Below are 27,482 nucleotides of genomic sequence, written 5' to 3' on the forward strand. Positions count from 1 at the left end.
CCACGCCCAGTCCATTATTCATTTCCCTGCACTCGTGTCCCCGTCCCCTGTGCAGCAGCCCATGCTGATGGCACACTGTTTGACGTGACAGGCCAGCCGAACCCAAAGCGCCATGACCGGTGACTCTTCCAGACTTAATCAAGCAAGCGTCCACTCCTCCGTGCACTTCCTGTTATGCAAATTTAGCTGTTTTTGGAGCACAGGAAATTAAATCGACCACCTCTCAAATCCACACAGCTGGGGCTACAGATTAGTTAAATGTCGTCTTAGTTCTACTTTTGAAAAAGTGCATCTTCTTTTCCCATCGAATGGTCTGTATCCCATTTTTCTCTCTTTGGCTCTTCCGCCAGCTGTTCCCCAACCCTCCCAGAGTTCTCAGAAATATAAATGTGTTTCTTCAGCCATGTCTGGCTGTGGCAAGAGCTAATCAGTTAACCTGACTAAGGAGCTGATGAGATTAAATAATTTCTGTAAAATGTCCAATACTTGGTAGGATATGTCTGTGGAATTTGATGCCACCCCTGAGACTTTTATCAGCAGGAAAGTGTTTGTTGGAAAGCAGTTTTTAAAAATGCATGCTTATCGAAGAATGCTTTGTGTAATTATGAAATGTGTCTCTGGTTGATAAAGCTGTTAATAAGAATGCCACAGTCTCGGCAGAAGGCGGCAGTTGTGTATATATTACCTATTTATTTTGATGTACAAGCTGCAATAGCCGTTTTACTTTTAATTTGTGATATGAAATATTACACCTGCACAGATAATGAGCTTCCGAGACCATCATTTATCAGCTAGAACTAGTATCATACAAACTCACTCTTAGTATTTGGTGTTACATTTCGTATCGTACATGGAAATTGGTCACTACGTCTTTATTCTGAAAGATATACATATTTATTTTGGTGCACAGGCAGCAATAGCCATTTCACTTTTAATCTGAACAGATAATAAGCTTCATAGATCATCAAAAGTCAATCAAAACTCATTTGCTTATTACCATGAATGAACGTCTGCAAATCCACTTGCGCTAAACTGACCACTCAGGTTAAGAGGTTTTGCACCTGTCACTTGCGTAATACTATTAAATCATAAGCCACAATTAAACGTAATTACAAATAATAACACAGAGTGAAAAAGGCCCATGTCAAAGCTAACAGATTGAAGGTTTGTGGGTGAGGGGGCGGGGGGTTCAGGACGACTTTAGTGCCCTTCTGAATCGGTGAATGTGCAGCTGTTGACTAAATTGGCCAGTGCACTCATCCTGCTATGCTGATCATCATAACAGCACCATTATCATCGTGGCTTAACAGCCTCTTAGTCAGGCCGGGGCGGCCTTCAGAGCCGCCTAGATATAAACCCAGTATGATGCCTGTAGTTGCATTCCAGTTCTTATTTTAAGGAATTATAAGGTAGAATTATCCTTCTCCAAAAGTGCAGTACAAAAATGCTATTATGTAGCACCTGAAATGCATGAAGATAGGTGAAGATTTGTTTTTGTCTAATGGGCAACTATTGAAACCCTCTGAATTAAAAGGATACTCCAATTTAAGATATTTTGTGTTCCGAAGATGAACAAAGCTTTTATGGGGTTAGTAATTAATGACAAAATTTCCATTTTGGGGTGGAGCATCCCTTTAAAACTGTCGTTTGTTGTTATGGGATGTCACAAGGCTAGTGCTAGAGAGGTAGATAGAAACCCAGACCTTAAGCCTAATGCAAGTCAACTGGTTCTGACAATATCAAAAAGATGTTGTGGAGATTAAAGCCACCTAATAATGTGATCCGGTTGGTGTGGAATGCTGGAATTATAACTCCAGGTCTTTTTTATCATGAATGCACGCTAGGCAGGATAGGGCTAAGGGCTCTTGGCATGGATATGTATGCACTACTGCAAGATTTCCTTCATATTTTACCAGAGAAACTGACCCTGAACCAATTTGAGCGTTGTAAAAAATACATCTGCAAGGCAAATTCTATTTTTAGCCCTCTCCATTACTATTAGCCAAAGTGGACATCTCTACTTTGGAGTGCTCACGGTGAGCCTCTCCTAGTGGATGATTCTAGGTCAGTTGTTGCATCCTGGGGACAATATAGATACGCTTACCATTTGCATTTGTATGCCCACAGTCATTACCACCATATATAAGCAGTGCTAGCACTGTGACATGGTATTATTGCAGCTCCTGTCCCAACCTCTTTCACAGCCTCTATAATAGAATTTGCATTGCTTTGACATTTCTATCAGTGACATTGTTTGCTGCTCTCACTCGCCCACCACCAGTCCAAACTCCCCAGTACTTGCCACCTTTAATTAAGCTCAAATCAAATTACTTCTTTTGTGTTTAAGGCTTAATTTGTGTGCATTGCAGATATCCTATTTTGGTGTCACAGAATGGATAATCTAGCCATGCATCACATTTACAGCAAACACAAATTTTGCTTTCCAAAATGCTACTTTTGGAGGGACAAGTATCTGTATCTTTTCCCCCAAGCTGGAGCATTTAAATATATCATCTTTGCTGGCTAATAATAGGCAGACATAATGCTTCCCCAGCCATCACTGAATAATTGAACATGTGAAGGTCATTGTACAGTTCATTTGCTCAAGTCCTTTCTTTTGGTGTCAAGGCCTGTGTAAAAACAACAATTTCCATCAATAGGTGCACTACATAGGTTTCTTGTAATGTCATGAGCCTTGGCACACCTTTGTGACTCTCAAAAGGTTCGAATGATGTGACCTTCACACTTAGAGCCTGACCTGTGCCCATTGGCACGGTCTACTGTGTCTGAATTTCTTTGCCAGAATGTGAGTCACACCAGGTCACAGAAATAAGAGGTTTTCCCAATGCTTTATTCATCATTGTCTTTACAGAAGATCCAATGAAGAGTGTGAAGGCTTGTGTTGGCCTACAACAGCAGGCATCAGCCACACTGGATTATTTTGAAGAGCGAGAGGGGTGAATTGTCAAAATCTATTGTGTGTTTGTGTGTCACCTGTCTCTTTGTATCAACTCAATGCCGTAAACAACTATGGAGGAACCGGGGGTGAAATGTCACCAGTGCTTGCCCCGATTAAATGGCTCTGTCGCTAGTGATGTAGACTCTGATCCGTAGGACTCGAATGATATACATGACGGTATGAGCAAGAGCTCAGTGTGCTCTTCGCTATGAAAATGTTTGATTATCTCTCAGCAAGTCCCCTTGAGGGACCCTGAAGGGAAACAGATCCTAGCCAAACTCTGCTTGGCTACTTGCTCATTCCAGGCCAAGTTGGTTCTCTTGCTTTGTTGGAACATTTGGTTATTGGCATTTGAATGTCCACTGCTCCTCTTTAAACTTCTCTAAGTTCTCCCCAACAGATGGCCTACTTGCTCATTCCAGGCCAAGTTGGTTCTCTCAGAAACTTGCTTTGTGGGAACATTTGAGTAGGCTATTGGCATTTGAATGTCCACTGCTCATCTTTAAACTTCTCTAAGTTCTCCCCAACAGAGGGTCAACTTTCATTATACCATTATACCAGTTCGAGAAACTTGCTTAGTAGGAACTATAGAGTAGGTTATTGGCATCTAATGGTCCACTGCTTGTCTCTTAACTTCTTTGTTTTCCTCTACAGAGGACCTACTTCCTGCTGGCTTCCCCAACATCGACATGGGCCCACAGCTGAAGGTGGTGGAGCGCACACGCACCGCTACCATGCTTTGCGCTGCCAGTGGTAACCCCGACCCGGAAATCACCTGGTTCAAAGACTTCCTTCCCATCGACCCCAGCACAAGTAACGGCCGAATCAAACAGCTCAGATCAGGTAAGACGAATGGATGCGCCTTTAGCTTTATTGCTAATATTCTTCTGCTTATCCCACTGCTCCTGTATCAGTCCTCTTTCTGATTATAGGTACCCATTGCTCTTCCAAAACGACCACCCCACAGAGTTAGTCCTTTAAGTTGCTAGGGAAGCTGAAATGGAAAGATAATGACTTTTAATGAACTGTGTCAGAGGAGCTTAGTCCAGATTTTGTGGCAAGAATATGATTAATGTCTGGTTTAAGCTAATTAGTCTTTATTGAAAGGGTTAGGGTTAGGGTTAGCAAAACAGTCTAATTATATATCTCATTAAGTTTAGCGCTCCAGTCACCCCAAGGCCACCGTTGTGGGTCAGTTATTTGTCAGCAACAGAGAAAATAAAAATCTATTGGGTTGCATTTGTTTCGGAGCTGTTGACGTCGGCTGGCCACCCTTGACCTGAACTTGCTTAACCAAAGTTCCCTTTTTCAGGATCCATCATAGTATTTTCAAAATAATATTTCAGATTCAAGCAAAGTGGTTTGGCGGTGAGCAGCTACATCTGCTCTCACTTATTCTAGACTCGAGTGCTTTGTTTTGTGACGTGTTAATGGACAACCCAGACTCGCCGAGGGGGTATCACAGGCCTCTTTAAAGCTGTTGGCTATGGTACAGGAACACAAATGACTATGACTTCTCTCGATGCGGACAATAAGTGAGGTTATTGTGTAGCATGTTGGGCCTTATCCCAACAGTCAACCCTTTTAGCTTCCATTAGCGGTGTCACTAGCAGCAAGGTTAGCGTTCATAGCTCATTTAGTAAGCTAATTTCTCTGCCCTGCTGACAGATGTACAGATTAATCCGACAAATTTAACAGGTTTTGGGAATGCATATTTCCGAATATGCCTATGTTAGCCTACCGTTTGACGAAGCAGTGCTAAAGGTTTAGCAGCTAAGTTTAGCATGGCTATAGAACCTGTCCTCCCTCTGTCTATGTTTCTGTCACAGTGTGAGTGGGTCATACATGTTGTTGTCTTGTTTGTGATGTCTCTGTCTCTATTTCAACTAAAACAGGTTTCTAGCGGCATTTCCGCATTCACATGCAGAACATTGACTAGCTCCCGATAATTAACATACTATTGGAGTACTACTAATCAGACAAACTAAATTCAGTATTCAGAGCATACAACATGTACAAATTAGCTATAATCATGGTCTTAATTCAATTTGCGCATTAGTGAGTTATCTAAATGCTTAAGTAGAATCTATTTGGTGTGTATATTTGTTAATTTAATATGCTAATGTTTTCAAAATCTCTAAATACGTTAATGAATTTCATAAGGCAATTATTGTTTTACCAAAGGCAGATATTTTTACTGTTTTCACACACTAATATATATATAAAACATAACCCTAATTCTAACTTTACATAACGTATTAGTTGTAATCAGTGTGATAAAACAAGTTTACAAACTCTTGAACTCGCTAAACTTGTCAAGCACATGTTCAGGTAATATTTCAGCTCAGAAAAGCAAATGAAAATAAAAGAGATGAAGAGAAAAGAGAAACTATATATAAAATTCTCATTATCGTAATGTGAAAAAACTCTTTAAATTAATGATCTAAAGATAATACAATTAACCATCGTATAATGTTATTAACCATTATGTAAAATTCCATAAGTGTTCTTTTTAAATTTATTAAATACATTTGAATTATTAATATTGTTATTTTACATGTAATCTTCATTGAGAATAATTTTGATGATAAGAATTTGGAGATGGAGTGGTACTAAATTCCCTCTTTATTCAAATTGTATTTAGATTTTTGCGAATGTAGAAACCTAGAAATGTTCTTGACAGGTTTTATGAGATTCCCTCCTGAGCTGGTCTCTAATATCATTAAACCTACTCATAAAATGGCCTAAAACCTGTCCTACAAAGGCATCTTCCCCAATAAACTCTATTGATTTCAGGGTGTATGCGACTGCTGTGAGCCGGACCCTAAAATGTGCTGTTTTGTTCTTCTTTTCTGCTTCTTTTTCTGTTTTTTTTTATCATTTCCAGAAGCGATTGGTAAGTGTCTCAGTGAGTGCGCAGGCTTCCTCGTGTCCCTGAAGCAGATGGCATTTTAACTTGATTTTAAAATGCATGTCTTACCCTCTCCTTTCCCTTTAACGTCTGTCTGTGCCCTCCGTATTTCTTTTACTTCTCCTCGCCCACTAACATGAAACGTTTCCCATTTTCTCTCCAGCTTTGGAGGATGACACACTGCAGAAATCGTGCGTGTTTGTGTGTGTGTGTTCTCCATTCACACGCAGCTCTTTAGTTCTCCAGAGATTCGGCTCTCACCGGCCACAAATATTCAGGAGCTTATAAAACAGAAGAATAACAGATTAGGATTTCAGAAGCTCCGGCCAAGCGGTTGCGGTTGCGTTGTTGACCGCCGGACACACCCTCGCTCCGCGTGCCACTGAGAGCTCGCTCGGCTCCGTCTCAATAACATATTTATCATCCGAGCAGGAACCGCTGGGGCCTTGGAGCCTAACGGCCCAAGCAGCTGAAAGCAGACTTCACCTGAGCGACTCGTGAGATGGATGTGTTTCCACGTCCTGAGAAGTCAACATGAAGCGCTTTCAGAAGCTTCTGTAATGTGACGCCTTTGGAAGTCTACACTCTCAGAGAAAAAGGTACAAAAGGAGGGCAGTAAGGTACCTAAAGTGTACTTATTAGTACCTAAAAGGTACAAAAGAGTCCCTTTTGAAAAGGTAATGCCCCAGCTTTTGTACCTTTTTTTTCCGAGAGTGTACTTTCCAAAGGCATCTGCTAACATGTTACAAAGGCTTTTACTTATTTACAGTAATTATATATTCATAATAATGATGATATTATAAATTGAAGTGTGTTTTTTTGGTATGGAGATGTGCATTAAAGACGTAAAAGCATTGGGTTTTGTTTTCATGTGGACTCGGTTGTTGATCACGAGTGCTGTTGAACTCTTTGAGCGAGTGATGGGATGTTTGCTCGATCCTCCGTCCTGAAGGGATTTACGCTGATGAGAAACAGGCCTGTATCCGTCGACGGCGGCCAAACCTCCTGCGCAGCTGTTTGCATCTCGGTCCTGAAGAGAACCTGATCTCTTGAGTTTCAGAGCCAGAGTCATTTTCTTGAGAAGAAAAGCAGCTCTGATTCTTTAGGACCGTGTGTCAGTTGAAGGTGGAAAGGTGAAGCTCTTTCGTGACTTGTGTTTGTCTGCACTGGAAGTGTTAAGTCAATGCTCACTTATACACACCATTTGATGACTCCAGAAATGGTTGCAGAATCTGTGAAAATGTGAATATTTTTAACAAAATAAGAGAGATGCATGTTAGTTTTTATTTAGTAATGTCCTGAGTAAGATATTGTACATAAAAGATGTTTACATATAGTTCACAAGACTAGCTGAAATTATTAAAATAACGCCGTTCAAAAGTTTGTGAACCCTTGGTTCTTAATACAGTGTTTGGTTCCTCTGATGATCCTCGGCTGTCTTTCTGTTTTGTGATGGTTGTGCATGAGTCCCTTGTTTGTTCTGAACAGTTAAACTGAGCAGCGTTCTTCAGAAAAATCTTTAAGCTCCTGCAGATTCTTCAGTTTTCCAGCATCTTTGCATATTTGAACCCTTTCTAGCAGTGACTTTATGATTCTGAGATCCATCTTTTCAGACTGAGGACATTTGAGGCACTCAAACACAACTATTTAAAAAGATTCAAACATTCACTGATGCTCCAGAAGGAAACAAGATGCGTTAAGAGCTGGGGTGTGAAAACTTTTGAACACAATGACGATTTTCCTATTTTGTGTGTCATTTATTAATATATTGTGAATATTAATTTATTAATCATTAGTTGTATATTATAAATAATATAAATACATTTAAATATTTAACTAAAAATAATGACTTACACATTTATGTATGCGATTAATTGCTATTTTAATTATATCATTTATTGTAAAATTGTATCTGTAGATCAATAACGATATTTAAATTAATAAACTATGTATCAAAGCACATAGTTGTCAGATCAATTATAAAATTAGGATTTAAGGTTATTAATTATTAGATTTTATATTTAAAAAAATAATGTTATTATAAAATACGCATGTTTTACTTATTAATATGATCAGTATTAATGATATATTATAAACACAGATATAAATTAGAAAATTAAATTTGTACTAATAATTAAGACACTTATATTAGTATTATTAATTAGATAAATTATATTATTATTTTATTTGATAAAAATGAAATAATAAAGTACACTTCCAGTGTAGATGTTGATTCACGTTGCTTTGGTTGTCGTTCACGCCCGCTGCAATCAGACAGAGTGATCATTGTGATATTTTTTGTACATTTTTTAACTCTTATTGTATTGATATAATGATCATGTGATCATGAGACTGCCGTTTCCATCTCTACCCGCGTTTTTGATCATTTATAAAGCTTTTTTTAATGCACATCTTATTTCTCAGTCACCGTCTGTCAGATTTGGTGCTGATGGGACATCTGTGCCTCCGATGAGCCGTTTTTAAGGTCACCGCGGCCTAAACGTGTGGCGTGGAGCCCGAACTCGCTCTGAGCCACGCAGATGGATGAAGACGCGGCCAGATTGTCTTATTAATCGCGCTTTTTCTTTTGCACGAGAAAGTCTGGAGGCTTCTTGCAGTCACGACTTCATGTGTGACATTTGTGTGTTTGCGAACCTCTAACCTTTAACCTAACCTCACCTAACCACTTCTTTCCACACCTTAACCGTGACTTTGTATCTAGCGGGAACAAAACAAGCTAATTCTGCTGCCCTGATACTAACGAAACACTGACAATCCCCTCCTCGACTCCTAAAATAATCACAAACTACTCTAAATGAGGAATCTTCTGCCTGCTCGTTCACACTCACATGTGCAGCCACGCAAAAATCAACTCCAATTATACAAATTTCATATTTGCTATGTGAATTAATAATTGACTTTAATTATTGTAATGATCAGTTATATCCAAATGTTTATTAATTATTTATTAGTATATAATTTATGCAGTTTATTATTATTATTATTATAGATATTGCAGATTTGAGATTTTGTAAGTAAATATATATATATATTTATTATTATTTAAAATAGTTTTTACTGTATTTACTATAAAAAGGAAATGTTAATATAATAAATCAATAGATAATATAATATAGTCCGTATAAAAACTAGATTAAACCTCTTTTAATTAAAATTCTGTTTATTGTATTTTGTTTGTCATGGCACAGAATTTTTAAATTCTATTTAAATGTATTTTTAATCATTTATATTGTAAATTAATTTTAATTTATCATTTATGAAGGGTAATTATAACTATTATAAATATAGTTTGTTTTTCCTTTGTAGAAAATTAAATAAATTAATGTATAATGTATTTTAATTACATTTGACATATTATTATTTATATAATAAACATATCAAATGTTATATTTAATAACCATTTTAAAATTGTGTATTGAAATATTTATATTATTTATATATTTTTATATTATACTATTTATATATTTTATTTGTATAATTAATATTATTAATTAATAGATTATCATATAGTATAAGTTTTAATACATCTGTTATTATAGAAATACTATCAAATAATAATAAAAAAAATACCTTTAATATTGTGCACATGAATTCAACATTTAAATTTGTATACTTATTTTCTATTATTTATTAATATTTATAGTCAATTTATCAATTAATCAATTTATTCTATTTATAAACAATGAACTGCCTTTCAAGATTGTTATGAAGAAAATAATATTATTATTATTATTATATTTCTTTAGCGTCATTAAACTTTTACAGACTGAATATATAGTTGGTAAGCATATAGGAAGTAGAAATAGTAAAAGAAAGATGAAGAAGAGGCTCCACGTGCGTCCAGCACTGGAAGGTCTTTAAACTTTCCTAAAGTTGTGATGATGATCTTAAACTAAACTAAAACAGCACATGAGGAGAATCATAACCTGGGCTGACATTAACCATCCACTAAACTGATGTGTGTTTCGTTTTGTGTCTTTTTCCAGAGAGTACTCCCATCCGAGGTAAGACATCACTATAAAACACAACTAACCTTAACCTAACACTAACTCCTGACTCCAGACGAGCTCAGACGGGACGGCTGTCCTCCTCCTCCTCTTCTTTCATCCTGTGTCAGTGTGTGTGTGTGTGTGTTTAATGTCAGTGTTGGGAGTCAGACAGGTGTCGGGTTCTTGTGTACCTTCGTCCGAGACATTTGCGCTTGCCACACGATTCACGCTAATGAGGACGCTGGGTAAATGTGACGCTGCTTTCCTTTCAGTCCTGATCTCATCTCCAGCGGTCCGCTCCAATCCCAACTCTGACGATACACAGACGCTAGCAATAGTTGATCAGATTGGCTTTTCTAACTCAGATGTGCGGTTCGGAGGAGATATCAGGACTGATGTTCGGAGGAGTCGCTCCTGATCTAGATCCATGTTCATTTCATTAAATCTGAAGACTGTGTGATGTCTCTAACTCGAGTAAAGTGCTTTTATTCACAGCGAGCAGGTAGGTACACATCAACCATATGATTTACATTCATATACAGGGTAAACAAAGGGTTAACAGCTGCACTTAAACTGTAATAACAATTTTGCACTGCTTTAAATTATGTTGTGAGATATATAATTTTTTTTTTTTTAATTTTGTATGTTTACAGGTGCATAAATTGCTAAAGTTTGTTTACATTAGTTTAAATTAATTTATGTAGTTTGCAATATCATAAACATTGCGATGTTTCACTATTTAATATGAACTACAATATCATTGGATTGTGAGATGGATGGATGGATGGATAGATGGATTGACAGACAGACAGACAGATAGATGGGCGGATGAATAGACGGACGGACGGACGGAAGGACGGATAGATAGACAGATGGACAGATAGATAGATAGACGGACGGACGGACGGATAGATAGATAGATAGACGGACGGACGGATAGACAGATAGACGTACGGACAGACGGATAGATAGATAGACGGATGGACGGACGGATAGATAGATAGACGGATGGACGGATAGATAGATAGACTGACGGACGGATAGATAGATAGACGGATGGACAGATAGATAGACGGACGGACGGACGGATAGATAGATAGACGGATGGATAGATAGATAGACGGATGGATAGATAGATAGACGGATGGACAGATAGATAGATAGACGGACGGACAGACGGATAGATAGATAGGCGGATGGACAGATAGATAGACGGATGGACAGATAGATAGATAGATAGATAGATAGATAGATAGATAGATAGATAGATAGATAGATAGATAGATAGACGGATGGATAGATAGATAGACGGATGGATAGATAGATAGACGGATGGACAGATAGATAGATAGACGGATGGATAGATAGATAGACGGATGGACAGATAGATAGATAGGCGGATGGACAGATAGATAGATAGACGGATGGACAGATAGATAGATAGATAGATAGACGGATGGATAGATAGATAGACGGATGGACAGATAGATAGACGGATGGACAGATAGATAGATAGACGGATGGATAGATAGATAGACGGATGGACAGATAGATAGATAGATAGATAGATAGATAGATAGATAGATAGATAGATAGATAGACGGATGGATAGATAGATAGACGGATGGACAGATAGATAGATAGACGGATGGATAGATAGATAGACGGATGGACAGATAGATAGACGGACGGACAGACGGATAGATAGATAGACGGATGGACAGATAGATAGATAGATAGACGGATGGACAGATAGATAGATAGATAGATAGATAGATAGATAGATAGATAGATAGATAGATAGATAGATAGACAGACAGACGGATGGATGGATGGACAGACAGATAGATGGATGGATGGATGGATAATTTATTATTGGCCACAGCTAGTAAAGTATCCAGCATAAAAGCTCTTTCATAGATTACACACTTCAACAAGAATATTTATAATGCAAAAGCAGCATATGAATCATTTTGCTGCTCGCTAAACTGAACGTGACTTATAACGCAGCATTTGCATAATGGGATTAGTGATCCAGGACAGAGCTCTCGGGCAGCTTCTGCAAACTCAGGCCCAGTCTGGGCTCAATGTGCCGGAGCAGGACAGTTACGCCGCGCTTTCAGGCTCCGAAACCAACCGAAATTACAGCACGCCATCACTGATTGGTTAGCCACTCGGTTGTGTGTTTGCATGCATCACGTAAACATGATCTTAACTCATGCCAGTTTGAGTTTTGACCTGTGCACCTCTAAATGACAGTCAGTGCGGCCCGTACGACGTGTGCTCGCGTCATTGGCGTCTTTATGCGAGTCCTACAGGCTAAAGATGGAAGCTGATAACAATTGCATTACATATCACCCCCGCGATGATGCTCTCACATTTAATGACCTTGGTGTGTGTCAGGACACAAACACACTCGTCCCACAGTCATTGCACACCAGATTTTTAAAGAAAAAGCATTTTTAGCATATTTTTTCACATACTCTTTTTTGCAAATATTTAGAGGTTTATTTTACATAAAATATGAATAAGAAATCTAGGAGAGGGCCAGTTTAGAATAAAAAAAACTCTTTTTGATTTCTACACGTTATATAGCATATGCTTTCAGATTTAGTTTAAACAGTAAATTATAAGTATTTTACTTGATTTCGAGTTAGATAAAAGTCCTTGAAGCAACACTGCATTAGATACTTAGGCTTGTTTTCATAAATTATATCTTGCTTATAAGTATATTAAATGTATAAAAACATTCCTTAATGTTTTACGCAGTGTTATTTCTGAAGTAACTCGTTTTTGGGTATTTTTAGATATTTTAACTTAAACTTTTCTATGCTTTAATAAAATTGTTATTTGGACGTCTTTAATTCAGTTTCAATGGAGATTGTAATAACTTTTGTCGGATTAATAAATAAAAATGTTGAAAAAAGTTTTAGACAATAAACACACGAAACAAGATGAAAGTAGTTGAAGTAACACTGCATAATTTGTTTTATAAATTATATATTGGTTATATGTGTATTAAATCCGAAAACATCCCATTTAAATTTTTAGACAATGCAACTGATAAATTTGTCGAAATACAAATTTGGGGCATTATAGTTATAAAATAAAACGGTTACTTGGGCATATTTAATTCAGTTTTATTTGAGATTGTCTTAACTTTAAGTGGATTGATCGATAAATAAGTCAAGATAAAGAGGAAGTTGCAAAATTAATTGAATTATTTTCATATTGCATTGTGGGATTCAGTATATCATCGATTGTGCTGTGCAAATCTAGCGGTTGATTCCACAAACAACGCCCAGGCATTGCCCACTAATTGAATTACACAAATTGGACTCTAGATGCAGGAAAAAGTGTGTGTGTGTGCTAAAGATGGTTGGTTGAGAGCAGTTACTGAGCCGTCACATGCACACGGCTCTAATAGACAGCTGCATGGTAGCGTGGTCACGGATCACGGCTCCCCTCGACTCCACACCTGGCTGCCAAGCTCCACGCCCCAGCAGAGCTGCCTCCTGACACAGCCTCCGCTTAACAGACAGCCCAGCCTGTTCTCCCTCATGAACCGGGATTGGATGGATGACAAGAGATGACAAGACTTCATCTCCCGAGGTTATCGCTAAACCCTGAACCGGTCACAGGTCAATGGCTATCCCGTGTCCGTCAGTCACAAGAACACGCCAACTCCGGCTGTTCGTGACAAAAACACTTAATGGCCAGTTTAAAGGACACAGGTCATACTGACACTGAAGCAGTGGAGAATTCCCCAAAAATAGCTTTTGGGTTTGCCGGCAGAGCGTAATCAGCAGAAGTCCGACAGTAGGCCTGTAGAGCTTGAGAGATTTCCACAGATTCACAACCACTGTCAATCACCAAGACCTTGTGTGTTGGTTCATTAAATTCTTGTATGATTCTACTAATATGGCTTCAACAACAAACTCCACCAAATTCTAAAAATGTACGCCCCCCCTGGATTTTCCTAATTGTCAGTCAGCTTGCACACACAGAAAAAGCATTTGAATCTGTTAATGTGTTCGTTATTGTTCAGCTTCAGATAATAATTCATTGCTAGAGGGCTCATGTCAGCTAGCTGGTTGTGTCTCGGCACAGATATTCAGAAAATGACTTCCACTTGCCTTTTATCATAAAGGGTATTGTGCGGCGTTATGACTCTTTGAGCGCTAGCGCTGCTGCTAACGGAGGGCTACACCAGCAGCCTCAAAGACACCATGGGCACGATGGATAATGGAAATTCAACATGTAATTATACGTAACAGATAATAATTGAAAACATTCTGGAGCTAAGCAAAAGGGAGCTTTGAGGGAAGAGTGAGGGGATCAAAGACATGTTGTTCAGTTTCCGACATGTTAAATGTAGTCAGGGAATGGTTTTGTTGTTGTTGTTGTTGTTAAATACTCCTCTTGGTTAGTTAGCGAGTGACTGTTTAGCTGAAAAGCACAAAATGGGGCGCACAGCAAGTCTAGGAAAGTAAGAGAGAATGTAGACACCTTAATAAGGTTAATATGCACCAATGAGAAGTAAAGACAAATAAATTGATCGATTTGAGAAAGACTTAAGTAGAAACAGTGTCGTTCCCTCCCTCCCTCCCTGATCTTATCTGAACCCAAGCGGAAACAGGGGGGGGGGGGGGTTACACAGCTGCAAATATGTAATGAAGTCAGTGGGGAATCGTCAATCGGTTGAATAGCAAGCAGGAGTACCCAAAATAGTCCAGTTCAGGCAGGAAGGAGCCCTGAGAAAATTTGCTTGCTTTGGAGCCGCTGGGAATTAATTTGAATTTAATGAATTTGGATATGCTATGTTCCTTGCTAAGATTTTCTCAATGGCATTCCTCAATCATTAGTTAGCTGTTCATAGAAAAGGGCATCACAAGAGTTACAACCCAACGAAAGACGGGGGGGGGGGGGGGGGGGGGATTCAGAGCTCCCCAAGAGCTTGGCACACCACTGTGGCATGGTTTATTTATCAGCCCCTGCTCCAATAACATTAAAATTCCTGCCTGTTTTCTGCAGTCCGACGCTACAGAATTGACGGGAGAAGGAGCTCGCACGCCCTGTGGAGATTTCCACCAGATTTTCCGTCAGCGTCACGTAGCACAGGTTGCACGCGAGCGATTCTCTTTCGGCTGCGCACCTGAGGAGACTTTCGAATGCTCTCCAAGCCCACCTGCTGTCCGCCGGCCGCCCGCTGCGCCAATGTGCACATCAAACGATCCGTGTACCAGCACACACACTTCAGAAACTACCTTCCATATTTGTCTCTCCCTGCCACGCCTCTAAACTCCCTGATCCCATCATGCTGTTGATCTGCCGCGAGCAGGTGTGAGTCATCGACCCAGAAGCCAGAATCTCATCGGCACACAGAATGTTCCACAGGATGCAGACTGTGTGCTTAAACCACAGCGTGTGAGTCCCTGCTGTTGATGTCCCGTCGCCGCATGAGGCAGTAGCCGAAGGTTGACGTCTTCGTTCAACCAGAATGCACGTCTCTTAGGGAGTGTGGACCGCATTGATGCTACATGTCGAAAAGCAGTGGTAGTACTCCAAGACAGATAAAGAAGAGTTGGGGTGGGTAAAGCACAAGTGGTTACAGAAAGGTTCTTGGCTACAGAGGAAAGCTGTTAACATTCCTAGTCAGCCAGTATTACATTTAGGCCTAAATTCTGCCATCTTTGCTTCAAGGGAACTCTGTAGTTGCAAATGCATCCGCAGCAGACTGGAAACCACATGAAAAGCCCTTAAAACAATTTATCACATTTTGTATAATATAATGAAAATGTTGCTTGTCTAAAATGTTTTCAGAGGCAGTCAGAATACCAAGTTTGAACTGGAATGGTAGGGTTTAGTGATTTAGCCTCCGAAAAATGTATCCCTGTTGGTAACAACAGAATTTTGATTTGCAAAAATCATGCTTTTTTATCGACGGATTTTAAAAGTAAGGTGATAAATGCAGTCGTGGCTAACTGAATCCAACCACCTATGTTAAGACCCCTCAAAACAAATTAGCACATATAGTAAAAAATACCTTTTATGAAGTTTGAACTAGGGGGTGGTTTCAATGAGTTAGCCTTAAAAAATTAGCCACTGTTAATAACTACAGAATTTTGGCGGCAAAAAAAAAAACTAAACTAATTGACAGCCCTCAAAAGTACAGGAGGGGGCTATGCTACTCATTGAATCCAAACCCTTTTTCAAATCCTTAAGGCCTGTAACCCTAGTCTTTACAATGAATAAGACTTTTAGCATGTCTTCAGGTTATTCCTGGTGAAGTTGCACCATACGTTTCATTGAATAAGAATTTGTATGCTAAGTGGAGCCTAATATAAACTTCTCAAACTGCATATGTTTCAGCATCGGTGAACCTTGGTTTCAGCCCTGGGGCCTTATATGTAGGAATATCTAGTGTTTATCATGTACGGCCAATAGCCATTCTCAGTCTAGCAGTAGTATCCAGAGTATTACTACAGCTCTTGGGGGACCGACAGGAATAATTCATGCCCTGGGATTCAAGTGTTGTGCTAAGCTTCAGCCCTTAGCAGCACATTTCGACATCACAGCTCACTCTTTACCCTCACCAACCTTCCTCCCATTGGGAACGACAGCGGTTTATCTCCTTCGACTCCACACCCTGATACTTCCCGGCACACTGAATGATGCGATCCAGCACTCCTGCGAACACCACAACATTGCTGCTAGTTCTTTTCCATTTGAGTTTGATGGGATGCATTCAGACATATTTAGATCAGTCTAATGTTTTTTGCCTTGAGTGTGGAACTGCTCAGATTCAACACAGTGAGTTAGCGTTAAAAGCCGAAGTTGGCTTTCCAACAGGAAAGGCCTTTGAGCAATTTATGAGGATACGATGCTGCACCAAACATACAAAATTAAATGGTTTCTGACAGTCTTGTACCTTTCAAACCTCTAATAGTTTGCTGTCTTTTCCCTCTTTCTGTCTTTCATCCCTTTCTTTGGGGGTGTATATTTTTTTTTGCTCTCCCAGGTGCGTTGCAGATAGAAAACACTGAGGAAACCGACCAGGGGAAGTACGAGTGTGTGGCGTCTAACGTAGAAGGCGTCCGATACTCTTCCTCTGCCAACCTGTATGTGCGAGGTAGGGAGAAACCTGGCTGTGGAGCCCATCGAAAACAACCAATTCGAGACGCACGACTGGTCACATGACCTGTTGTATTTAAACTAATAGGAGTCTTTACACTTAAGCACATATTGCAGTAACAAAATAGGCACAATTTCGAAACTTAATGGGTAGTTTTCTGTCTTCTTTTTGACGTGAGGAAAGTTGGGTCGTACAGGTATGATGTCTAATCAAATTTTCAGGTTGAAGAGGATGATGGTAAGTCTTGATTTTGATTGGCCAATGTTCTAAACCAATCAAAATGCTAATCTTATTTCATCCACAAAGGTAAAAAGGTAAATGATGCGAGGTGAACAATATGCATGTTGCTAATCACAAGTGTATACATTAAAAATGTAACATGCTAACAAGTAATTGCTAAATCTAAATAATTAACAGTCTGTCTTGGTTTAATGGTTATTAATATAATGAACTATCTGAGACTGTTTTAAGGCAGTGCATTAGCACAGACGACTCTTGGTGCTAACCTTAAGAGGAGTTGAATCTCCAGGTTGATGACTTTAATAAATCGAGGCAGATGCATTTTGCGCATGTATTATTTAATGCATATTAAAAAAGACAGCGCGTGTGATGGGTTTCACCCGCTGTGTACCAAGTAACTTTGTTCTGGATAAATTATTCACTGGCCATTATAAAATGGGTCAGAGAGTTGTCTTTTCATTATTATAGTTATTATTGTTCTCCCACTTGAAAAGATGCAGACGCTTCATCTCAAAACGACGGATACATTTTCAACGAAAATTCGGTCTTTTCCTCATGTCGACCCAAGCCTGTCTGAATTTCTTTCTTCATTAGAATACAAATGATGATATTTCAGCATTAGATTTTATTTGCTTTCATTGAATGGACAAAAAATATCTTCTTTTGTGTTCTACAGAAGAAAAAATAAAAGTTTGGATCGACATTAGAGTCAATTATTAAATGCATAGTTGCGGCTATAAAAAAAACGATATTTTATCGTGATTAGCATAAATGATAAATGATTGACTATTGGTGTGTTCTATTAGTTATCACCTGTTTATTAAAGAAACAAGCCACAAGAGGCCTTACTTTTGGGCTTATTATACCTTATGTCATCTCTTAACCATGGTAAATTCAGAGTAAAACTATGACTTTATGTGGATTATTGCTATTTTACTCTGTTTTGAAATATTTTAGTCATTCAGTTTTTTATAAGACCTTAAACAGTGTTGGATGTGCAGTAACATTTGATCTGATATCTAGTGACATTTCAGTAATTGGCCGACTGGAGATTTCCGAAATCCATTCAAAGTACCGCAACGATAATTAATTCAACATAGGTATGCTAATTTCTCACTGATTATGCGCATACTGCATTAAGACAGTATCCCGTCTCCTTTTGTTTTCAAAGCTTGGTAATTGAGTACAATCAAATGTTTTCTGTTCTTGAGTTAACAGCACTTGAAATTAGCAGCTACGATGAAGGAAACAACCCGCCCATTTATACGACCAAAACTGCATTTACGTGTCGCATAATATCACAATGCTTTTAGAATCGGTTGTTTCGATTGTAGCTGCTAACTTTAATGCTAATTATCTGTTTTTTTATTTGAATGGTCGATTTGATTTGGTTTGAACTTAGGGTTGTTTCATTGATTTCTGTTTTTGTCTTTGTTTCTGTAATTAAAGCCGCAGAGGCAGTTCTTCAGGTGGCTTAAGACCTTGTAATTTTACATTGTTATAGCATGCTTGAATTGACTTCAGTTGGCGAACGCAACCACTGGAGTAAATCAAACTGTGTGGGTCAAAGCAGGTTAACGCGGCAGACATGTCGCGTGTCACGCAAGAAATAATCAGGCGACATCAGTCAGAGAAATGTAGCAGCTAAAAGCCTTGAGGTGGCCTTTTTTACTCTCTCTGTGTTTCCCCTATTTTTCTCTTCTCCTCATGTCATTGTGTTCTGCATCAACCCCTTTACATCCCTCAGAGCTTCGAGAAGGTTGGTGTGTTTTTTCTTTTTTCACTTTTTTTAACCCACATTAAAAACGCAAAATCAACATGTATTAAACCTTACCCTTGACTGATCTATTGGAAGGATCATTGGCAGTTTCATAATTAAAAATTGAGCTACTAAATAAATTCTGAAATATTTTATTTAATTGCATAAACTAGTAGTAACTGACCCGTTAATTTGGGTTCGTTTTCCTTTTTACGTTTAAGTTTGCATTGTGGGGCCTTTTCTCGTTTGCATCTTTCAGTATTGCTTTTGCCCAAAGAAAATGCTTATGCTGTCATGGAAATGTTGCATTTGAAAGTAAACCACTGATGCATGATGGGAGAATGTAACTGCGCTTGCATGCCTCGAGACGCAACTCCTTTGGCTGTCGTGCTTTGTTGCATTCCTGTGTTTTCATGAGGTTTATTATTTTCTTTGTTTTTGTCCAAAACAGCAGTTTGAGCCTTTGTTGGCGACTCATTTAGTCCGTTCCTTGTGTTGTGGTGTTGATGTGCACCCTTAGTTTTCTTCTTTCTGTTCTAGTTTCTGGTCTGTTAGATGTGGTTTGTGTTTGTGTCGTCTCTTGTAGGCTGTTTCTACAGACAGTTTTCCTACCATCTTCTCAATTACAAAGCCGTTCTTGCACACAAAAGCTTGCAAATTCACTTCTTCTAATTAGTTTTTTGTGCCACATGGATCATTGGCAGATATAATGATCTCTGTACTTCACGCGGCCCCCCAACCCCACCAGAAAACAGGCTTTATTTCACAGATGCAAAAAGCTAGCAATATTTCCTTGTGATGACTGACTGCCTCTTGCCCTTTCGCAGTCCGCAGGCTCAATCAAATCAGGATTTATCCTGTCCTCGTTGCCAGCGTACATCTCAAGCACTCCTTACATCACCACAATGTGCCGTATTAAAACCCCCAAATTGGACCAGAACAAAAAGCTTGTGCTTTGTTTGTGAGTCTCTCGATGCTAATCCTTTGCTAATGCAGCTGATTGTAGTAATTGCACGCCTGTTTCATATGCATATCGAAGTCCCATCTGCCTTTGGCTTGTAGGTAATTTAGCTTTACCTGTTGGTTGCAAAAACTAATGCAATATATATATAACTCATTTTTACATTTACATTTTTTAATCATAAAACATAAAAAATTTGATTAGATTTATGTTTAACTGCAAAAGACAATTTTCCACAAAAAAAAACAATGTAAAACAAATAAAAAATAAAATAATAAGTAAACAAATAAACATAAAAAGTATAATTAGTGTACAACATTTTGTGTGTCAAGTCAGTTTTAATAATTTTTATATTTTACCTACACATATGGTCACATGTGTTGCAGATAGGATTAAATATCTCGTCATCAAATACTGTTAACATCTTTGTAAAAAAAAAACATTTTTGTAGCTATACAATGATGAATAATGCGGAAAGCTTGCATTTAGTCAGACAAGTTTGTCCAATCGTGCGGATGGCTAACTCTCGACTGATATCTCATCGCTCTCCCCAGTGTAGTGATGTTTCAGATGGCCGTTTGTCTGTCCGTCAGGGATAATGATATGGAACAGGAGCCTCTGCTTCACTTGGCTAATGCTAACGTGTTGCCGGCTATCTTGAGATGTCTTAGACTAAATGGCTCTCTGAATAATTCAGTTTTTACAGACACTGTGTTGTTGGGAGGAGCGAGACGCCACATGAATTGAGGGTATAAATAATGAAGTGTGCTTTGCCGCTACTCTGTCTCTCAGGGTCTGGCATTTATTGACAGAGCTTTATTTTTCATATCCGGCTGTTCCCACTGTGATATCTGTGCCCCTTTTACCCTGATAGCTGTTTACTGCTGCCTAGCCTGTAGATAGTGTAACAGAATGAACATCTTAGCTTTCCCTAGCTGCTCGTTAATCGGACTGAACAGTTAGCAAAAACAAAAATACATTTTAAATATTAAAGAAATGTTGTAGCAGTGCTAGCGGCTAACGTGCTTTAGCTTGAAAATGAGACTAGCAAAACATTTTCTGTAGAAATGTTTCATTTTCACTGTGAATATTCACAAGTTAGAGTGTGTTAGTCATTAGCAAAACTGATCAGAATTGCTTGTTTTGAAACAACTTAACATTTTTCTTAAAAAAAAAAAAAAAGTGGCTAGCCACTCACAATTCTCTCAATTTTTTTTGACTAGGTCTTCTTGTTAGCTGTCTACCTCGGGCGTGGAAGTTAATTGCCTCTGTATGGCAAAATCCCCCTCTGAGCCTAGACTTATCTAGTTTTCTTCTTTTTAGCTCTGATTTAATAACCAAAATTATGATTCTTCTTGTTACAACGAAGTCTCTAATCTTTCATTCTTGCCGCCTGACAGTGAAGCTCTCAACTGTTCTTCCATTCAACTCCACATAATGCCAAAATGTTAAGGATTCAAGATCCCAGAATGTTTCCAAAGCATTATTAATAGTAATTAGTCCCCAAGACAAGGAAAGCGAGACCTCACAGATACACTCCGAGATGCTGGAAGACTGAGCTGTACAAAATGCCATGTTAAATGCTGTGAGGATGTTTGGTGCATGCGCACGTAGATGCATGTGAACCCCACTGCTACCACTTTGGGTTGTGTTTTATGTCCTTGCATGCTGTTTTGGTGTACAAATAGAAATGCAAGCTAGATCACACCCTCTACTTGTCAGAACAAAGGCAAGTCCATCTAACTTTGATCCAAAAGTGTCGTAAAGGGGTAGGTTTTTTGCCAAATCTAAAATGCAGTTCAGCCTCAGATTTTCACTAAATGCTATTCATGCATTGACCAGACAATCAGGAGGTAGTGTTTTACAAATGCTCCATTTTTCATTATTAGAACTAGTCCGGACCCCAACTGAGGCTGCTTTGCATTGCAGCAGCAGAGGTGTGTGTGTTAATAATACAGGGAACCCCTGTTGTCTGCATACAAATGGTATCTCTACTTTCAAGCGAAAGGGATTATTGCAGGTTTTGGACTTCAAACAGGGTGTAATCTCAGCTTCAAGGTGACATTAAAGGCTGCACTTTATTTTGGCTTTCCTTCCTACCTTCATTTTGGGGCTGGACAGACTGTCTCACCAAAATGGCCATGATTGTCCACCTTCGAGGAGTGAGGCACTCTTTGGCCTTTTTATTTTGTCTTTCTCTGTCCATTTTAAGACCTCTTGAGTTGTCTATCTCTCCACATTGGGCTTGAAATGGGATTTCGTCTCTGGACCTCAAAGAGATTTCTCTCGGCCTGCTGGGCTCCTGGTCATAGTGAATGAGGGGCATGTCCATCCAATTGGACTGTTCTATATTCCTCTGAATATCACAGCAGAGAGCACCATCGCACATCAAACGTCAGGATTTGAGCTATAGGGCCATGTGTCAGGACTAAGATAAAGCCCAGAATGGATTCATGCAGTTGCATTTCAAAGGCAGATGCATCGATAGCGGGTAGCCATAAATGTGGACATGCATCCGAGAAACATTAGACCTGCTTATCATTCCCCCTTTTGCCGCAGTTTATTTGTGCACGATGCTTTGTTGCCTGTGACTTTGAAGTTGCCAGGCTCCTCACAGTCTTTTCAGATGGTTGTCCCATTTCGAAAATGACCCGATTGAGTCTGAATTTTGATTATAATCGGGAACGTTCAAGTTCAGATTGAGCATGCAACAATAGGATGAATGATTCACGAGGTGAAAGGCAACTACCTTAGCAATTGGTCAAACCAAATTTGAACATAGGAAAACGAACATCCGTTTTTAGCCTCTTGCAGACTTGATTAAAGAATGGCCAAATGTTGCATCACCCATTTTCAGGCCCACACGCAAAATGTGCCAGCAGAACTCAAATATATAATGTGTATTTATTTAATAAATTGGATTATTTAACATATTTAACACATTTTACCATATTTATTTCTGTAAAATAAGTTCCGGAAATGCAGAAGCATTGGCAAATTACGTCTGGGCCTTTCCATCATTAATCTAGACCAGAAGAATCACACTCGTCTTGTCATTGTCACGTTGCACTGTGTTCTGTCATTGTTAAAACACACCTGCACTGTGATTATCTCTGTGTGCTGTGTCAAAGTCACCAATTTCCGACATTTCAGTTGTGTGGATTCCTTAAAATGTTGCACTTGGGGAGGGTTGCATGCCTCAAATATGTGTTGACTGTAGCTGTAGGCCTTTGTGATAGTTTGACACCATTCCTGCAATCATAGTCATGCATGCACATTGTGATTTCTGGGCTGCCCTTTCACTTTTGTTGAACATTTGTTCAGTATGCATTTATATGGGGGGTGGTCGTTTCAGCGTCATTGTTTATTTGAATGTTGTTTTTGTTTTCTAAAAAAATCAAGAAGTATTTTTCCATAATTAAAGGAGTGATCCAGGTTCAGTGCAAATGGAGCTCTATTGCACTTGTGGCGTAATGTTGATTACCACAGAAAATAAACATTTTAGCCACGCTTCTAATTTTTTTATAAAAAAAATGTTTTTTTTTTTCATTTTTTTATGGAAGTCATCATTATATCTCCACATGCTATGGATAGAGCTTGACTTCAGATCAACCTGGAAATTTCCTAGATATAAAATGCTAACTTTTTAATTTAAATTAGTTTTAAAAATCAGTATCAAAATAGATAAATGTATTAACATGTGTTAAAAATATTATAAGTATTATACTTTTATAAACTAATGACAAAGTTAACTTGATCTTGTTTTAGATTGAGTTATAATGTGATTTTCACTCACTGGACACCAACCGAGGTCATCCATCACACTGACTCTCTGAAACTGAATATATTCATCTTTAATTATTGCTGTAAGATATAGATACAGAATTTACAGTGTAAAGCTAGAGCCTGTTGTCTTGACTATAACAGTTTTCTAAATTGAATAGTACTTGGTAATGTTTATTTTCAAAAGGCAACTTTCAAGCTAGATTTAAACCCACTGAACTTTCGATGGCGTTTACTTGCAAATTCAAGATTTAAAGCTCTTTGGCTGCTGTTGTCCGAGGCGATGGTGAGAGGTTATTCCTGTATTCCAAGCCCATTGTGTGAGAAGTCAAACCAACATGCTTTTACTCCATTTGGCCCAGGATTACAGTCTCCTCTTTGCCTCAATCCCCACCTCTCACTCGTGTGATTTCCCTTCTGTCTCTGTCCCACTTGTACGTCCACCAATTTGTCCTTCCAGTCTGTCCGGCCCCCGTCTGCTGTCTTGCAGCCTCGGTCTTGTTCTGCCTTGCGGCCCGTCTCTACCAGTTGTTCCTGTCCTCGTTTTGTCTATATGGAGTTGTAAAAAAATTAATTTGAATTAGTTTATTTTTCTTTCTTTCTGAGCTAGCCCCAGCACCCATTGCTGTCCCTCTGTCTTTCCTTTATCCTCTTGCAAAATGTAAATGAGGCATGACCCCCTCACCACCCACCAACGCCATCTTAGGACACACCTAGCACCACACTACTTCCTGTTTCATTGTCATTTAAGCCAGTTGCCTGGATGATTCTTTGAGGGAAACTATCTATAAAGTTTGGCACAATTAAAAATGTTACATTTAACAAGTAGCACGTCTTTAACCTGAATGCTATTGCTTTATTTCTAGTAACATCTGTATTATAATTGTAAGTCTATTCCAAAACCTTGTAGGATAACTAACTAGATGTATAAACATACACCTAACACCCAGTGTTTTATAAGCTCTTTATGAAGATATCATATATTTTGGCTAAGTGATAAGAATTTAATGCATCCTTTTGGTGAAGGGTCAAAGAATCCACCAAAAGTTCAAAAGTGGGAAGTTTATGGAATAATACCATTCAAGATGTTTTAGTCTAATTAAGATAGTGATGCTTTACCCAATATTTGCATCAGAACTAGAAAAAGTTGTGAAATATTTGTGTATTTAGACATTTCCCTTAGAAGGTAACTGCCTAGCCAGCTTTTGGAACAGAGTCTGTATTTTAGAGTCATTTAAGTTTCCATTTTTTCTTGAAAAGACTTTTCAACAACTCATGTCAAAATAGCAAGGTTACCAAGAATGAACATGCCAGACAGGCTATGAAAAAAGCTCAACCTGGCCAACTCCATCTCTGCCATAACTCATATCCAACCCTTTCCCCCAACAGATCCTTCATCTTTTCTCTCGTGTGTAGGTTTGGCATCTCAGTAGTTGAGGTGCATCGCTGTTATCATCGTAGCCTAGCATCTGTATCAGTCATGTGACCTCATTTAGTCAATTTTCTTTTTGTTTTTTGATGTGTATGATAGTTACTAGAGTTGAACTGAAAGCCACTTATTGACTGAATCCAGAATTTCCACAATAAATTTTGTTACGTCTAGCCAGGACTGCAATGTGACAATACGATCCTGTCACATTACGTCATATTGGCTGGAGACGATAAAAAGCCTTTCTCTGCATTGAAGTGGGTTCCCCTCCCCCTGCCTCGTTCCTTTTCCCAACCCTTCCCTTTCTTGCTCTTTTGCACTTTCTATTCTCTTATATCTCCTTTATTTCCTCTCCAGTTGTCTTTTGTCCGGGCATGCTAGCGACCCTCCAGTTATATTCCTCAATGCATTTGATCTCAAATTCTTCTCTCTGGTTTTATTGTTCCCATTTACTCTTTGGTTGACCTCTACCTATTTCTGCATGATGTCTGTGAAAATGACAGCTGCATCTATCAATGGAAGCGTGTCAGATCTTTAAAAGGCTTTGTCAAGTTGATCTATTCTCAACCACAAAAATCTGATTAAGGTTTCTCATCTTTAGTCTCTCTTGGAGGGACTCAACATTACTAGTGCATGTATGTACAGATATGTACGTACAGTTTTTTATATGTAAGGTTTAAAAAGAAAAAAAACGTTCTTTACGCCATTCTGTACTCTTAGAGTATTTTCTGTTCACACTGTAAACCTTTTCTGCTTTTTAACAATAATGCATGCTTTTCATTTACTTTACGGTAGTTAAAAGCCACATAGAAATCAAATTTTAAAGATGAGAAACTCATAATAGATTTTTGTGCAATTAATTGTGCTGTGATGGGTCAAATATTGGTCAATGGAACCTTGTTGCTATGAACTTGTTTCTGTAATGTCAATCTTTATTGTTGGTGAAGAAGTTCGGTTAATTTAGTTACTTTATCATTATTTTAATTTTTATAAATCCAAATGTTTGTGAAGTTTTAGTCTGTTGTTTTTAATAATTTGCTGTCCTCTCTTTAGACAACATAATGTAAGTTCTAAAGAAAGGCTCATTTTCATCTGCGTGTCGTTACCTTTCTCTTTTTCTTGTCGCCAATTCCTCCGCCCTTTGCAGTTCGTCGCGTGCCCCCACGTTTCTCCATCCTGCCTCCCACCGCGCAAGAGATCATGCCAGGGGGTAGTGTTAACATCACTTGCGTCGCCGTTGGCTCGCCCATGCCTTACGTCAAGTGGATGCTTAACTCTGAGGACCTGACTCCCGAGGATGAGATGCCAGTGGGCAGGAACGTTCTGGAGTTAAACTCTGTCCGTGAATCGGCCAACTATACGTGCGTGGCCATGAGCAGCCTGGGCATCATCGAGGCTAATTCCCAAATCATTGTCAAATGTAAGAATCTACGGACTTCTACAAGGTCACTCAAAGGTCCTCTGGTCAAAAGATATTAAAGATAAGCCAAAGCAAGTATTTCAAATGATGTCTAGTCCCAGTATTGAATGTTTACATCTATGTTATTTTCTTATCCTGCCCTGCAGCCTTGCCGAAACCTCCAGGTACTCCTGTTGTAACCGAAACTACCGCCACAAGTATCACCATCACCTGGGACAGTGGCAACCCTGAGCCCGTCTCCCATTACATCATCCAGTATCGCGCCAAATCTCCCGAGAGCAAGTTTGAGACCGTGGACTCCATCACCACCACTCGCTACAGCATTGGAGGACTTTCTCCGAACACTGATTACGAGATTCGGGTGTCCGCCTACAACACCATTGGCCAAGGCCCACCCAGTGAACCCGTTGAAGCTAGGACTGGGGAGCAAGCTCCCGCTAGCCCACCACGCAATATCCAAGCCCGTATCATCTCCCAGAACACCATGATGGTACGCTGGGATGAACCCGAGGAGCCCAATGGACAGATAAAGGGTTATCGGGTCTACTACACCATGGATCCATCTCAGCCCATGAACATGTGGCACATCCATAATGTACAGGACAGCGTGATCACCACCATTCAGAGTCTGGTGGCCACTGAGACCTACACCATCAGAGTGCTGGCCTTCACGTCCGTAGGAGACGGACCTTTCTCGGATCCCATTCACGTCAAAGTTCTTCAAGGAGGTTAGTTTGTCCATTGAGTGTTTATTTTCTGTGTTGGGTGAGCAAAAGATGTAGCATGGTGAGTGTCGCGATTGAAGTATACTTGTTGCTTATATTGCTAATCGGGTGATCTTATAATGCAGCAAATTGAATTTAGAGATTGATAAA

At 39.1% G+C, this 27,482-nt stretch overlaps 1 protein-coding gene across 40 annotated transcripts in view; it reads left to right on the top strand.

The window, feature by feature from the left end:
* Positions 1–27,482, top strand: part of ptprsa (protein tyrosine phosphatase receptor type Sa) — a 178,410-nt gene that overhangs the window by 97,581 nt on the left and 53,347 nt on the right. For 17 of the 40 annotated variants that reach the window (XM_026235473.1, XM_026235471.1, XM_026235475.1 and 14 more), the window contains 7 exons: positions 3,614–3,802; positions 5,847–5,855; positions 9,878–9,895; positions 16,902–17,012; positions 19,003–19,014; positions 26,335–26,607; positions 26,754–27,335. In XM_026235473.1, coding sequence (XP_026091258.1) covers positions 3,614–3,802; positions 5,847–5,855; positions 9,878–9,895; positions 16,902–17,012; positions 19,003–19,014; positions 26,335–26,607; positions 26,754–27,335 — 1,194 coding nt within the window. The remainder of the gene's footprint in view (positions 1–3,613; positions 3,803–5,846; positions 5,856–9,877; positions 9,896–16,901; positions 17,013–19,002; positions 19,015–26,334; positions 26,608–26,753; positions 27,336–27,482) is intronic. The other 23 variants (XM_026235485.1, XM_026235504.1, XM_026235492.1 and 20 more) reach the window with 5 other exon arrangements.

The sequence above is a fragment of the Carassius auratus genome, chromosome 47 (assembly GCF_003368295.1).
Source record: "Carassius auratus strain Wakin chromosome 47, ASM336829v1, whole genome shotgun sequence".
Lineage (NCBI taxonomy): Eukaryota > Metazoa > Chordata > Actinopteri > Cypriniformes > Cyprinidae > Carassius > Carassius auratus.